This window comes from Microtus ochrogaster, chromosome 8, assembly GCF_000317375.1.
Source record: "Microtus ochrogaster isolate Prairie Vole_2 chromosome 8, MicOch1.0, whole genome shotgun sequence".
Classification (NCBI taxonomy): Eukaryota; Metazoa; Chordata; class Mammalia; order Rodentia; family Cricetidae; genus Microtus; species Microtus ochrogaster.
The window spans coordinates 21,433,726-21,448,541 of record NC_022015.1 but is presented as its reverse complement, the minus strand read 5'-3'; the positions used below and the strand labels follow the sequence as shown (position 1 = coordinate 21,448,541).

Genomic DNA, 14,816 nt, shown 5'->3' with positions numbered 1-14,816 from the left:
TACACCCATCTGAAAACTCAAAAGCAAGACAGGAGGAACCAAGAGAACAAGCGACTCCCCTCCCTCTAAAGATGGCAGAGCTGCAGTGACCACATTTGTAGGTAGTTATAAACCAGGAGGCTTTTAAAGCCCGTCTTGTTCCTCCCTTTCTAAGTCCAAGTGGAACTATCTAAAGCACACTAAGCGGCTTCTCCACCTGCCATGGAGTCATGCAGTAAGTCTCTGCCCTCTAAGTTCTCAGGTCACCCGTGCGTGTAGTCTTAATGTCTACTCAGCTCTTCTCTCCTGGCCTTTAAGACCTTGTTCCCCCTCCTTACACCTACCTCCTGAGTCTGGGCATCTTTTCCTTCTCTTTAATCTCAAAATGCCTAAAAACTGAATGCCTTTAAGCTTTCCTTCCCATACGAGAAATGGCCAAAGAGGAAGACAAAATGGAAGCCACTGAGAACGAGAGGGACAAGCTTAAGACCTTTAAATGCAGTGGCGACACTCCACGTCATTTCCCAACCATCTGACGTGTTCCCCATTCACGGAGAGCACTTCCTAGTCTACTGGTGGCACTCAGAAAAGGAAGGAGACTGAACTGTCAGCATAATCATGCTGTGCTGATGTTTCAGTTGTGCTAGATGAACACACGACTTCACAGAGCAAGCTCAAAACAACTTTTTATGAAATACTGTGCTGGTCTGAACAAGAATGGACCCACAGGCTCATATATCTGAGTGTCTGGTTCCCAGGAAGTGGAACTATTTGGGAAGGCTGAGGAGGTGGCCTTATTGAAAGAGGTATGTCAGTAGGTGGGCTTTAAGGTTTCAAAGCTGCCCTCTTCCTTGTGTCTGTGGCTCTGATGTAAGCTCTCAGCTACTATCCTAGTATCATGTCATCCTGCTCCTCTGCCTGCTGCCATACTCCCTGCCATGATGGTCATGGGCTCTAACCCTCTGGAAGCAAGAACCCCAAATTAATTTTTTTAATAAGTTGCCTTGGTCACAGTGTCTCTCCACAGGTACAGGAAAACAACAAGTACAGATACATACCAACACCACTTCATGTCAAGAATAATGTCGTAAATGGCATTCGTCAGAATCTGAACATTCTCAAACTTCATTCCTCGGCTAAAACACATTTCCCAAAAAAACAAACAAAACCAGTCTTTAGTATTATAACAGACTTATTTTTTAATTTACTTAGGCTAAAAGGGGATGAGGGTGTAGCTTAGTGGTAGAGCAATTGCCTAGCATGCATAGGTGCCAATCCCCAGGGGCATTAAAACAAACAAAAGCTGAGAATGGTGGCACACACCTTTAGTCCCAGAATTCGAGAGGCAGAGACAACTCCGTGAGTTTGAGGCTAGCCTGGACTATACAGTGAGACTCTATCTCAAAAAACAAAAACCCTTAAGATATTAGATTTTATATTTAAATCACATTTTATTTACCTATTCTGTGTGTGTGCATGCTTGGGATGTGGGGCACACATGCAATGGTGTGCACACGAGGAGGTCAGAGGACAACTTTCAGGAGTTGGTTCTCTTTGCCACATACATTTTAGGGATCAAATTCAGGTCAACAGGCTTGGCAGCAGGCATCTTTATCCTGAGGCATCTTACCAGCCTCTTAGGATCTTTAAAGTGGCTCAAAAATCTTAAAAAGAACTGTCACCACATATGCATGATTTCAGTACTACTGTATACTAGGGAATTCTACAGCAAACCTGCACTTGAAGGCATAAGTACAAACACAGATGAGTTGAAGCAGTCCGCACAGACGCCTCTTTCCCTACAACTCTTTCCAACCTAGGTAAACTCCCAGGCAGAAGGGGACTGCAGCGAAGGCCCCTGCTCTCAGAATACATGTCAACAGAGGGTGTCAGTAACAGAACTCACTTCCTGCTGATCAATCAAGAACAACAGGAGTTTATCTAGAGGGACAGGAGCACTGCTCCTGGTGAAGACAGCCAGCAGGATAACGACATTCTACCATCTCTGCTGTGAATGCTCTATAGTCTCCCAGCAGCTGTGATCAAAGCCAAAACCAGAACTTGAGTTCTCCATACGATTCGGAACAGAAAGATTGTAAATACTTCAGCAACAGTTTCCTCAAAGGCCTCATCACAAACACGTAGCAGCAAGTGAACATTACACCTTTCCCTTCTGAGCAGGGAGGATGGGACATTGTCCTTCCCAGGAAAGAGCAGAGAAGGACGTCCCTTTAGCAATAGCAGCCTCCCAGGAAGACGCCTTACCAGTGCTCGTGGAAGTCAAAGGAGACGTAGGTGAGCTGCGAGTTGTTGAAGAGCAGCACCTGCTTCAGGTAAGCATCACCAATAATCTTCTCCCGTCCAGCCTGGTCGACCAGGTTAATAATAACCTGTGAGAACAAAGGGTGAGAAAAAGCTAAGGCCAGCTAGACCTCAGAATCGTAATGTGGAATTACAGTTAGCAAATATCTTCTAGTTGTGCTTAGAAATCAATCCACTCAAGCATCAATTTTCCCATAAAATTATTTGCTATATAAATTTAGTTTTATAAGAACTATTGACATCAATGGTGATAGATCTATATATTTGCACTAACCAACAAAAACACAAAGTAAAACATGTTTCTTAATATTTTTTAAAGTGTTTTTTTTTTATCATGTGTATATGTGTGTGTTTACACTTCCAGGGGCTCAAAGCATCAGATCTCCCTAGAGTTGGAGTTTCAGGCAGCTGTGATCTGCCTTATTTGGGTGCTGGGAACTGACTTGGATCCTTCTGGACCTCCATCTCTTCAGCCCAAACAGTAGGTATTTTAAATAGGCAGAATAACTTTAAAAAAAATCTACAAACTAAACATTGGAAAACTACTGAAATATGTAAAAGAAAACCTGAACAGATGGAAATATCTACCATGTTGCTGAATCTCAAGGTACAATATTGCAAAGATGTCAAGTCTCCCTAGATTAATCTATATATTCAACAATCCCAATCAAAATTCAACCAGAATCTTTCCATAGGCAAGACAAGTTAATTCTAAAGTTCATCTGAAAGAGTAAATATTTGGGGGAAAAATTTGGAAAGCAATAAACGCAGAGGAATTTTCCCCATTTGGAGCAATTCCATGTATACTACATAGCAGACAAGCCTGTAGAACAAAACACACAAACAACTCAAGAGAACAGGCTGGCGGCTAAAGACCTGAGTCCATGGAGCAGTGATGGGTATACTAAGCACACCACCGGGGACAAGCACACAAGACTATGCCAGGGGCACTGGGAAAACTGTCCACAAGGAAAAGAGAATTACAGTAGCACCCTACATCTTTTTAGTGAAACACAAAATAAATTCTAGATGCATCAATGACCTGCATGTTTTTCTTCAAGTTATATTTTAAAAAGAGTAATTTTTCACAGCTGTAGGTGGGAGCATGACCTTCTAAGCATAATATAAAATTTAGAAGACAAAGAAAAATACAGATGTGATAACAGAAAAATTTAAATCTGTGTACAAGTGACATTATAAGCAAGGGTCAAAAAAAAAACAAAAACAAAGGAACTCTCATGAGAAACTACCACACAAAATCAACAATTTATAGAGTACCATAAATAGAATAAGAAAAAATCTGGGTAAATTCAGTAAACAAAACAGTAAGCTTGATACTATAGTCCTGTTAATAGCCAAATGCACATGTTAAGATATAAAAGTTTTTACCTACATACAAGTAAATTTAAATACTAAACACAGAAAGCATTGGTGAACACAGGAAAATAGAAACACTGTTTCTGGGAGTATAAGTTGTATGACCTCTTAAAAACGTTTTTAATTTACTATTGTTTATGTTGGATGGGTGGATGGGTACATACATCGTAGTGCACAAGGCAGGGGTCAGAGGGCAACTCTGTAGACTTTCACTGGCCCTGGTGTGGTATCTCTGAAAGCAACTGAATGGTAAATACCAACTTCAAATGTATATGCTGTTTAATTCAACAAGTTTGCTTTCACAAATGTATTGTGTAGAAACAAGTACCCTAAATAAGCATGAAAGATGTTTTCTTGTATTTACTATTACTATTTAATACTAGGGGGCATGCACATGTCGAGGTGCTGGGTGGGGGGAGATAAGAAGGCAGCTTTGTGGACTGTTCTCTCCCTCCACTGTCCATGGGCTCTAGACAGCCTTCTGGGACATCTTGCCAGCTCTCCATTCTCGTTCAGCTGATTTTGTTGTTCTTCCCTTTTCTTTCCCGTTTTTCTTTTCTTTTGAGAAAGGGTCTCACTATGTAGTACTGGCTGTCCTGGAACGTGCTATGTAGACCAAGTTGACCTCATACTCAGAGAGATCCACCTGCCTCTGCCTCTGGAGTGATGGATTAAACAAGTGTGTCACCACACCCAACTTATTACTTTTTTTCAAACTGAATTTTTAAGTAGTCCAGACCTTGAACTTGCTGAGTAGCCTAGGCTGAACTAAACCTTGGAATCCCCTCCACAACCTCCCAAGTTCTGGGATTACAGACATGCACCACCATTCCCAGCTTGACGATTTCTTGCAATAGCAAAAAGTACTAGTGTTTCCTGAAGGTCTGTCAATGGGGAAAAGGCTGGCAGCCAGAGATCTTAAATAAAACAAAACCACTGCAGAACAGAATACACACAGAGTTCTTTGTGACCGTGCTTCCATTGTGAATGTGCTGGTGTCAGGTAATTCTTGCTACAAAAAATAAACCACCGACTCAAATCTCAGAACGAGTCCAGAAGCAGTGGAGCTGAATTCAGGGATCCCAGAAGCCCCTGGGCACTGGCTCTTTCCACCTTCACTATTGTGCCACTCTCTCCATTGTTTCTTTCCTAGCAGCACACTGGATAAACATCCTGCCGGTTCATTCACAGTCCTAATACAGCTGTAAGAGTCCTCCATCAAATCCAGACACGACAACCGCGGGGCACCGTAGGTCCTGGGGTACCGTTTATTAGAAGAGCAGGAAGCTCTGCCCACACCATACATCGCTGTCAAACAGTCCCAGCCCAAACCAGTCACAGGCAAGAGCAATGCTGCCAACACGGCTGAGTCACACTGACCCCGGGCCCTTCACCCCACAGAGCAATTACCCAGAGGGACACAGATAAATAAACACTGCCAGGCTACTGCTGGAAACCAGGAAGTGTCTGCTCAGTACACACACCTGGAAATCGATGTCAGAGTCAACAGGAAGCAGAGAACGAATGTGGGAAGACATTGTTCCCTCAGCTTGCACACCTCAGTATTGCTCCTTTTCTCAATTTTGTGTTACTTTGAAATGTGGTTTATTCTTTTTAATGCTACTTACAATTAGGACTATGACTCAAACATGAATCAACTAACACTATCAAGGGATTCAAATGCAGAGTGAGACCAATCATTCCTGACCACATCCGATCCCACATGCCTCCCTGAATGCGCCGTGTTCTGACGCCACAGTGTTCTTGTATAAGCACCCTTGACTGAACACATTTGTAGACTTGTTTTTCTATTGAAGTGCTAATTGCCTCCATCCTTTCCCAAATTTGATGTTTCTCATCTTTATTCCTTCAGCCACTGCAGTGTGTGAGTCATGGTTTTAATTTGCATTTCCCGGATGACTAGTGAGCTGACGCACCTCTCACGTGCTTTTATGACTTTGTAAACTATCCTTTTACATAGATTCTGTTCAATTCTTTTGTCCAGCTTTCTTTTGGAATGTACGTCATTAATGGATCTAGAAGACACTTAAACACAGTGTAAGATATAAGAGCAAATCCTAACCATTAAAGATTCACTTTATGTGTGTTTTGCCTACATGAATCCATGTGTCACACAGATGTTACAGAGACTACAGACACATGGCACTGTGCCTGGCTGCACGTGAGCTCTGGGGATCACGCCCAGCTCCATGTCATACCTGTGCATCATGTACTTTACCGAAGGAGCCATCTCCCCAGTCATTACTTTTATTTTTTTAACAATTATTTCTGGTTTTGTTTTGTTTATTGAGACAAGGTTTCGCTATTTAGTACTGAACTCACTCTTACAGACCAGGCTGGCCTCAAACTCACTGAGATCCTCTTGCCTTTGGCTCCTGAGTGCTGGCGTTAAAAGTGTGTGCTACCACATGTCTTCCTTTCTTTCTCTTTCTTCCTAAATTATGTGTGCTTGTGTATGTTTGTGTGGGGCTTGTGCATGTGAGCACAATTGCACAGGGAGCTCAGAGATGTCAGCTCTCTCTTGGAGGGGGAATCACAGGTTGTGAGCCATCTGATGTGGGTGCTGGGACCCACACCCAGGTCCTCTGCAGAGCAGTACACTCTCTTCATCACTGAGGCATCTCTCCAACCCCAAAACAACTGTTTCCTAGATGGGCATTGCCCTTTATTAAATGACAAATAAAAGGTGACAGACAATCATACATCGAAACACAGAAAGATAAGGTAACGGCTTTTGTAAATCCTGCTTATGACTTAAAGCCAAAGACATTATGCTGTCCCCTGAAATCTTCAGTGCTTAACCTTTCACATCCAGATCCAGATCTTTCTCAAAACTGTTCTTATGTATGTTAAATGGATAGTGGGTATCAAAAAGAAAAGTACAGTTATATATATATATCAGCATATTTTATTTTAATTAATAATAACATTCAAAATGCCTATGCCAACTTACGTTGCTGCTAACAATATTTGAGTTTTCATTATAAAAGCAAACACTTGCCTTTAACTATTATAAAACCTTCTAAATTTTAATGTGATCATTAAATAATAATTGTTTGTTCCTTCCTATTTTTTCTTCCTACTCCCTATGAGACTATGGTTGAAACTACATGAAATCTAAACACTAATTTGGGAAGAGCTGAAGTCATTCACTACTGAGTCTTTCTGTCCATGAACCGGGAACTCCGGATTTTCTCTCCTTTCATGCGGTATTCTGCTTTCCTGAGTTTGTTTGTTTGTTTGTTTGTTGTTGGTTTGCTTTTTTCTTTGAGACAAGATCTCACTATATTGCCTGGCTAGCTGGCCTGGAACTCTGTATGTAGACCAGGCTGGCCTTTTAAAATGGTTCCCATGTCATTACACAGTCAGATTGGTCATCCCTAATAGACAAGAGCATTACTGACTTTCATATCTTAATTATGTATCAAAATTATTGAACTTGTTTTCCAGTTAGTGCTTTTCAAGCCATTCTGCTTGACTGGACTGCATGTCCACATGTGAGCATGTGGACAGAGAAGAGAAATGCAGGAAGACATAAGTCAACCATCCCTCCAGCAGGGCAAGGCACTGAGATGCCTAGCTTAGTCTGCAACGGCCGACAGCATCTAATCTGCCTCCTCCAAACAACCAGAGGCAGCAGGCGCCACCGTCATTCCTAGGAACAGTAAGAGTATCCTTAGCTTAGCGTGCTTAACCTTCGCGCTAAATGTGACTGTTTAGTTACGAACAGTACATTGGGTTTTAATTCTACATATAAGGAAATTTTTCTTACTACAAATCAAAGCCCACCTGTTTTTTGTAAATTTTCAGCTGTTCTTCAAAATGGGCACAGAAACAGTCAACCGTTTCCTTCTCACCTGCAAAGAAGCAACACGAGATGCAGTTCTCCTCCGAGAGCTGTGACAGACGAGGGCCCACTCCATCTTTACACTGACTTTTTCATCAGTTACTGGCAGTTTAAATGTCAGACTGCCTAACCATCTTTCTTTCCAGTTAGACTGAGCTAAGCTGCATCAGTAAGTGCCATCTGTGAAATTACAAACACACGCGGCAGGCACACGTATGTGCACTCATGCACAGCCTACCTTTCAGTAAAGGTTTCACGTGACATAAAAGATAAAATAAAAGATGGCATTTGATACTAAAGTTAAAATATTCTAAGGAATTAAAATTTAAATGTTTCAAAATAATTTTTTAATGTTTTCGGAAGAGCCACCTGACAAGGCACCTCTCTCACTGACTTCCTGCATACCGCCCTTTGGCGAGCACAGGCCCCACTTGTGCAGACACTGGCTACAATCATCCTTCCGAAGCTAACTGTGCGGGAAGGATAAGCGGCAAGGCAACAGCAGGTCAGAATGGGAAGTGAGGAGCTTTCCTGCAGAGCCAGAGAAACTGCAACATTCAGTAAGGACTCAGTCCAGTGTCTACCGCCTCACCTCTGTCACCTGGGAGGACACAACGTCACAGTGAGAGGCGTGGCTTTTGTCGCTATTGGTTTTAGCACAGGGTATTGAACAGGGCCTCCAGTAGGCTGGTCAGGAAATCATACCTCAGCTGTGTACCCCAGCCCTGGGAATTATCGCTTTGAAATGAAACAAATTCAAACCTAAAAAAATCTGGCACCCAATTTTTATTTTAAAAATTCTCATAGAAGGAGAAACCCTGTCTCAAAAAATCAAAAAAAAATTCTCATAGAATCCTTTATTTGCAAACCAAATAATTGGTATGCTTACTTTTGTCCAGTCGAGGTCTTGGATTATAGCGATACCCAACCTGGCTCCAAAAGACCGGCACAGAGCCTCGAGTTTGAATGAATGACAGAGTATGGTTATGAACATGAATTAACTGCTCAGTCTCCACATAATTTGCAACATTTCCAGTTTTATCCACTCCTCTTCGTTTATAGCGCATTCCTGAAGGAAAATTAAACAGAAAACAGCAACAGTTATAAAAATGTGTTTAGCTTGGTTTGGTGCCAAGCTGCAGCGCATGCTTGATAGTTCAGTGCTCTGGAGGCTGAGGCAAGAGAACTGCAAGCTCGAGGCCAGCCTAGACTATACAGAAAAACTCTCAGAACCAAACCAAGCCCTGCACTTAGTCTGACTAACTGACTGTCTACAGGAAAGCCTAGACACAGCTGGCAGGTAAACAACAACATACACAAGACCACAACTGTGCCCATCACTGTTGAGCTGAACCCTTTGGATGAAAGGCAATGGTTTTCCTAAAGGGGTTAGCCCTGGAAGACTTTATCACTGTGGCACAGGCTTTCATCTGGAACCCTGTACTCAGACACACCAAGTGACTTTCTTATCTTCTGCATGCAGCTGCCATTCTGTCTGCTTTACTCACTCTTCCCTCCCCTCGACTACAGAAACTAGGCTCTAATTGCATCACGGCATTTGGAGTTTGGAGCTCACTGTGCTTGCAAGACCAAGATTGTTATTGGCACTCAACACAGCTCGTCTGCGTGTGATCTGTGTGTCTTACAGCAGCCCCCCCACTCACCGGCTCTGTGCCGACTCCTGCGAGATATGAGCGCCACCAGAAACCGTGGGTAGACGTCATCCACACAGGTGGGCTCCTGAAGGGGGGTCTCTGGGCTGCTCTTCTCGTCATCAGATGACTCGCTGTAATTAACCACAAGTTCTTCAATCTGCACAAAACCCTGGATAATGGGGATGATCCAAAAGTCCACATCCGGAGTCTAGAATGGAAATAAATGGCATGTTGTTCATATTCCACACAATACCGCTACATGCTCAAACCCAAGTGGCAGTCAACACATACTGCCCTCAGCTTGCTACAAGCATAAGCCCTTTCTCAGCCCCATTTTCTACTTACTGGACACTAGGGTGAGAGCCAAAGGGCCTTCTCTTCTCTTTACAACAATTTTCCTAAGAGCTGATTGACAGGGAACACAGCACAGGTGCCAGACTGTTCCGTACAAGTTCAAGCTCCACCACCCACGAACTCACTGACAGACTCTCGCTCACCTCACTAGGCCTCAGTGTCTTCCTCTGTGAAATGGGACTACTACTGCCTCCTAGGGCTGTTGTGAATAATGAACAGTGCATGTAAATAAGGCACAGGGTCTTCCTAGAGCAGTCAACAAATGCAGCTCTTAGTCGAGGAAAGCAAAGCATTTAAGTTGATGTCCGATCCTCACTTGCATCCTATACCAAAATGGAACCAATCCTGACCATTTCATTACAAAGCACACAGTTGGCTTTAAAAAAATAAAAAAACTACTTGTTTATTTTCATGTGTATATGCCTGTTTGTCTGTATGTGCACAGGGTTTATATACCACCTGCAAAGGCCCAAAGAGGGTGTCAGATCCCCTGTAACTGGAGTTACAGGGGATGATGAGCCATCTAGCAGGTGCTGGGAACCATAGCCAGACCCTCTTCAAGAGCATGCAGTGCTTTTAACCACTGAGCCATCTCTCCAGACCCCTGCATCTTTTGTTTGTGAGGGGGCTTCTCTCTGCAGCTCAGTCAGGCTTGGAACCTTAGGAGATTCCCTTGCCTCGGGCTCACAAGCACTGGGATGGCAGGCATGTGCTACTATGCTCAGTTTTTTCGTTGTCATTTGTGGCACTGGGATCAAACCCAGAGCCTCATGCACAGGTGAGATGAAGCTCCATAGCCGGCTCTCCCTCGGCCCCAGCTCTACTTCACATCCTGCTGCGGAGAAGCACGAGTGCCACCAGCTTAAAATTCCAACAGGAAATGAATAAAGGATAAAAAGCATTTCCATAAATGTCTCACTTGAAATGTCCTCTAACAGAACCAGGAGGGCTCTGTTCAAAGTCAGAGCTTCCTTCTCCTGTGTCTTTCAAACTAAAGGCACTCCGATTTTAAACCACAGACACGATCAGAAGTTCAGTGCCAGTCTCACTACATGTTAGGCTTGAAGCCAGTCTGGGCTACACGAGATCTGTCTCAGGAACACAAGAGTAAGACCCAGGAGACCAGTCAGCAAAGAGCCTCTGGTTAAGGTAAGCCAGGCATGGGGTATATCCTTGGAATTCTAGCACTGGGGAGGTGGAGAAAGTGGCTCCCCGGGGCTCACTGGTCAGCTAGCCTGAGCCTACTTGCTGTACTCCAGACCAGTGAGAGACCTTGTTTCTAAATAAACCAGGTGCCTGAGAAATGACATCTGAGGTTGTATTCTGACCTCCACTCAAATATACTCAAGAACAGACACACACACACAATGTCAAAATAATAATGAAATAAAATGAATATTCAAAAAATTGTTTGTTTTGAGATAGGGTCTCCCTGTGTAGCCCAAATTGAACTGGACTCAACTTCCAGAGTGCTGGGATTACAGACATGCCCCGCCATACCCACTTTGCAGCATCAGTTTCAAACCTCCCTCTCCTTCTGCCACTACGCTCTTCGGGGGCTGTGTGTCACAGCTTCATTCAGCTTTGTGGTGTCTATTGGCTCTTCAGAAGGTTAGGGGAAGCAATGAGGTGAAGGACTGGCCTGCAGTCATCATTTTCACCACCATCCTCACTACTTGTACTTTTGTTCTAGCAATAAACCCAAGATCCTTGACGGGAACATAGAAACATATGTTGCCAACTGTCACCTTTATCCTAGTCACGGGCTTTAAACAATAACGTGCGAATGTCTGGCAAAAGCTCTCCAAACGCTGGAATTCCCCACTGCCCACATAGAGACAAACACTCATTACCAACACCATATCAGAGCGCTAAGAACAACCCATGCCTCAACCTCAGTAGAGACAAGCTAGGCATCTGTCTAGAGATGCCACTGCATAAAATGTCAGTAACTGTTAGGAATCAACAGTGAGGAGGAAACGGGAGGAAAGAAAACAACTGAAAGGCTAAGAAGAAACAACAGAGGACCATGCTCCTTTGCTTTTGTCTAGAGCTCTGAGCACGAGACCTTCAGGAGTTCCTGATGGCAGGAGAGTGGTTTCTGATGGGTTTGGCTGAGGAGTGGCTATCTCTATATAATCTGCTCCTGAACACAATAAAGGGGGAATTCTTGGGGAACTCAAGGATGACTCGTGTTGCTGTCTCTCTGTCTGTGTGTGTGTCTGTATATTTTAACCTCCAGCCCCTTGCCCGAAGCTCGCAAACTGGGTGCCAGCGCACAGAGCGCAGACATGGGGGTGCGGTGAGCGGCACTGAACTCTCTGAAATCATCATCAGAATCAACCCTGATTCCCTTTAGTCTGCCCATCTCATACATCCTTCTCACAGCAACCAAAAGTAACTGTACTCCAGTATTTCTGCACAACGGAAACAAAGAAAGGAGCCATTGAATCAGAAAGAGAACAGGCAAGGTGGCCCAGCAGGTGAAACACTGCCAAGCAAGTCCAAGGTCCTGAGTTCAATTCCAGGGTCCCACAGTGAAGAGAGAGGCCCAGCTCCAGATAGCTGCTCTCTGACCTCCACACATGTCGTGGCAAGTGCGTGCCACACACACGCATGCACACACCAATAAAATATGTAAACAAATATAAACAAACCAGAGAGAGCTCCATGCAACCATCTCACCATATCCTGTGGTTTCCCCAAATACCTCTCACGATAAAACCCTGGGAGTCCTGGTCGGGCCTTAAAGATCCATCGACTCCACGACCAGAAGATAAACCAGAGTGGTATCATAACAGAAAAGCAAGACTCTGCATTCCCAATGGATGTAAACACAAACAAACAAACAAACAAGCATCTTTTCAGGAACTCTGAAGATATTTTTGGGTTCCTGGGCTTATTACCCCCCACCCTCTTTTTCTGGAGCCCTCTTTTTCTGGCTGTATAGCCTAGTATGGAGTTGGGACAAGCCTCTCATGTCAGCCTCCCGAGTGCTGGGATTACAGGTGTGTGACACCACACTTAGGTAAATAACTGCTGTCGGCCAGGCTGTCTACAGAGGCGGTGCCGCTGGAACATGCCTGAAAGCAGTGTCCTCACTTTTCTCTTGATAAATGCTCCTCTTCAGTGGGTGGAAACACCCTAATAAGATTTCAAAATCCATCTTGATATAGGGACATTTGCTTAACAACAGCAACTAACAGGGGATTCTAGAAGCATCTACTCACACCAATCTCAGTGAGATCTTGGATCATGTACTTATTCCAAAAGAATCGGTCATCAACCTAGAAGAAGCGGAAGGGAAGAATCAGCTCAGCACACATGACTTCAGTTTCCTACAAGAGGCAAACAGGCAGAGATCCAGGAGCCAACACTGTCTGCGCTGTACCTTCTTCCAGAGGGGACGGCCATCGCTCTCCCCGGTGCTCTGCCTCTGCACGGAGTTGGTCAGGTCATAGGTCAAGCTATAATAGAAAGACTCTGAGTCCATGAACATCTTCAGCAGCTCCTCAAGTAACCGCCTCTCCAACTTCTCCTTCTCTTTACTTTCCTTAACCTGTAAGAAGTCAGTAAGTACCAGTCAGATGGAAAGATGACAGATAACGCAAGCCTTCAAGTAAGGACAGCCCCCAAGCTCGATGCTCTTCTGATTAAAAACAGAAAGCTTCCAGATTCATCTAGTTACCTTCAACTTACAACTAATCAAAAATGGATTTAAAGCCCATGCCAGTCAAACTCTTACTTTTTTTTTGTTAGGAGCAGACACGTTGGATTTGATGTGCGTCAATGTCTTCAGTAGAAACTTGGAGTCATCAGGAGATGGTATAATCTTCTCCGGCTTGTTAATTCCAAAATGATGCTTCTTACAGAGCTAAGGAAGTTTTCAAAAGGATGAATCATTATTAATTATCATTGACTCTAGCTGTCCAGAGTGAACGCTACTGCTCACACGTGGGTTAAAAGTGACTCCAAGAGTTAATGAGACAACTAGGCAGGTAGAACACAGCTACGGTTCCAGTAATTAGGAGCCACACCACAAATAAAACAGGAATACAGGTAAGGATGGACTTAAGACTAAAGGCAGCAAACCCAGGTTCAGCACAGTTTATGCTTATCCAACATGTCCAAAGGATGCAATGTTCTGGTTGAGGTTATTAGTACTTTGAAAACTGGCATCTAAGAACAAAACATTATAAAATACACATCTGCTAAGCTTCAAGGTCATTACAAACATCTGCGTTAAATATTCATTTATGCTAATTACCTGAGTGTTTTGGTTTTAAAAAAAAGTCCTATGTCAGCTCTACAGGGAATGTTAAAAGCTGGACCTTTCAAAATTCTCTCTTTCTATCTTTACACACAGTAAGGAAATCAGCAAATAACATGATTTGGGTCCAGAGATTAGTTAAATTTAAAGAGCAGTAATTAGGGGTCATAAAAAAAAGTTCAATCCAACTGGCAAAGGTAAGAGGAGGGAACATGAATATAGATGTGTTGAGACAAGAACAGGGGACAGACAGTTTCAACAAAGGAAGGCTGGTGGGAGCCAATTGAATGTTTTATTCTATAAGCTGCCTTGGTCATGGTGACCCACAGGTCAATAGAACAGTAGCTAAGACAACTGTCTTTGTTTTTATTTTCTTCATCTGCTTTACCTCAGTTTGGAAAAGCATTCATTTGGGCCTACTATCCCTTAGCTTTTTATCAGAAAGTCCAAGAATTCTAAAAACTGAGCATATATTTTTAAACTTTATTAAAAATTCATTTAATAAGGGTTGGAGAGATGGTTCAGCAGTTAGAGCACTTCCAAAGGACACAGGTTCCATTCCCAGCACCCACATGACTGTTGGGAACTCCAGTCTCAGGGGGCCAACACCCTCTTCTGGTCTCCAAGGGCACCAGACATGCATATGGAACGTAGACATACATGCAGGCAAAACAACCACATACATAAAAAATTTTAATTAAAATAGTGTGCATTTATAAACTATGCCCTGAGAATACATGGCATTCATTATTAACTATTTAGCATAAATACTTATTTATGAGTATTAAATACTCATTTTTCTTTCGAAATTATTGATGTCTTGTATCATGGGATACGGTTTTAGATTCAGTTGGGGCATAGATAATACATGAAAGAAACTTTCTGATGTAGTTTGAATGATAAATGCCCTCCATAAGATCATGTAGTTGGTGGCACTGTTTGGGAGGTTATGAAACTTTTGGGAGGTGAAGGCTAGTGGATGAAATGCATC

At 43.2% G+C, this 14,816-nt stretch overlaps 1 protein-coding gene across 2 annotated transcripts in view; it reads right to left on the bottom strand.

Annotated features, from left to right (window-relative positions):
• Positions 1–14,816, bottom strand: part of Inpp5f (inositol polyphosphate-5-phosphatase F) — an 83,108-nt gene that overhangs the window by 23,696 nt on the left and 44,596 nt on the right. For both annotated transcript variants that reach the window (XM_013347870.2, XM_005351350.2), the window contains 8 exons: positions 13,301–13,429; positions 12,947–13,114; positions 12,786–12,842; positions 9,211–9,409; positions 8,436–8,615; positions 7,489–7,556; positions 2,245–2,369; positions 1,038–1,115 (listed from right to left, as the gene is read on the bottom strand). In XM_013347870.2, the coding sequence (XP_013203324.1) occupies positions 1,038–1,115; positions 2,245–2,369; positions 7,489–7,556; positions 8,436–8,615; positions 9,211–9,409; positions 12,786–12,842; positions 12,947–13,114; positions 13,301–13,429 (1,004 nt within the window). The remainder of the gene's footprint in view (positions 1–1,037; positions 1,116–2,244; positions 2,370–7,488; positions 7,557–8,435; positions 8,616–9,210; positions 9,410–12,785; positions 12,843–12,946; positions 13,115–13,300; positions 13,430–14,816) is intronic.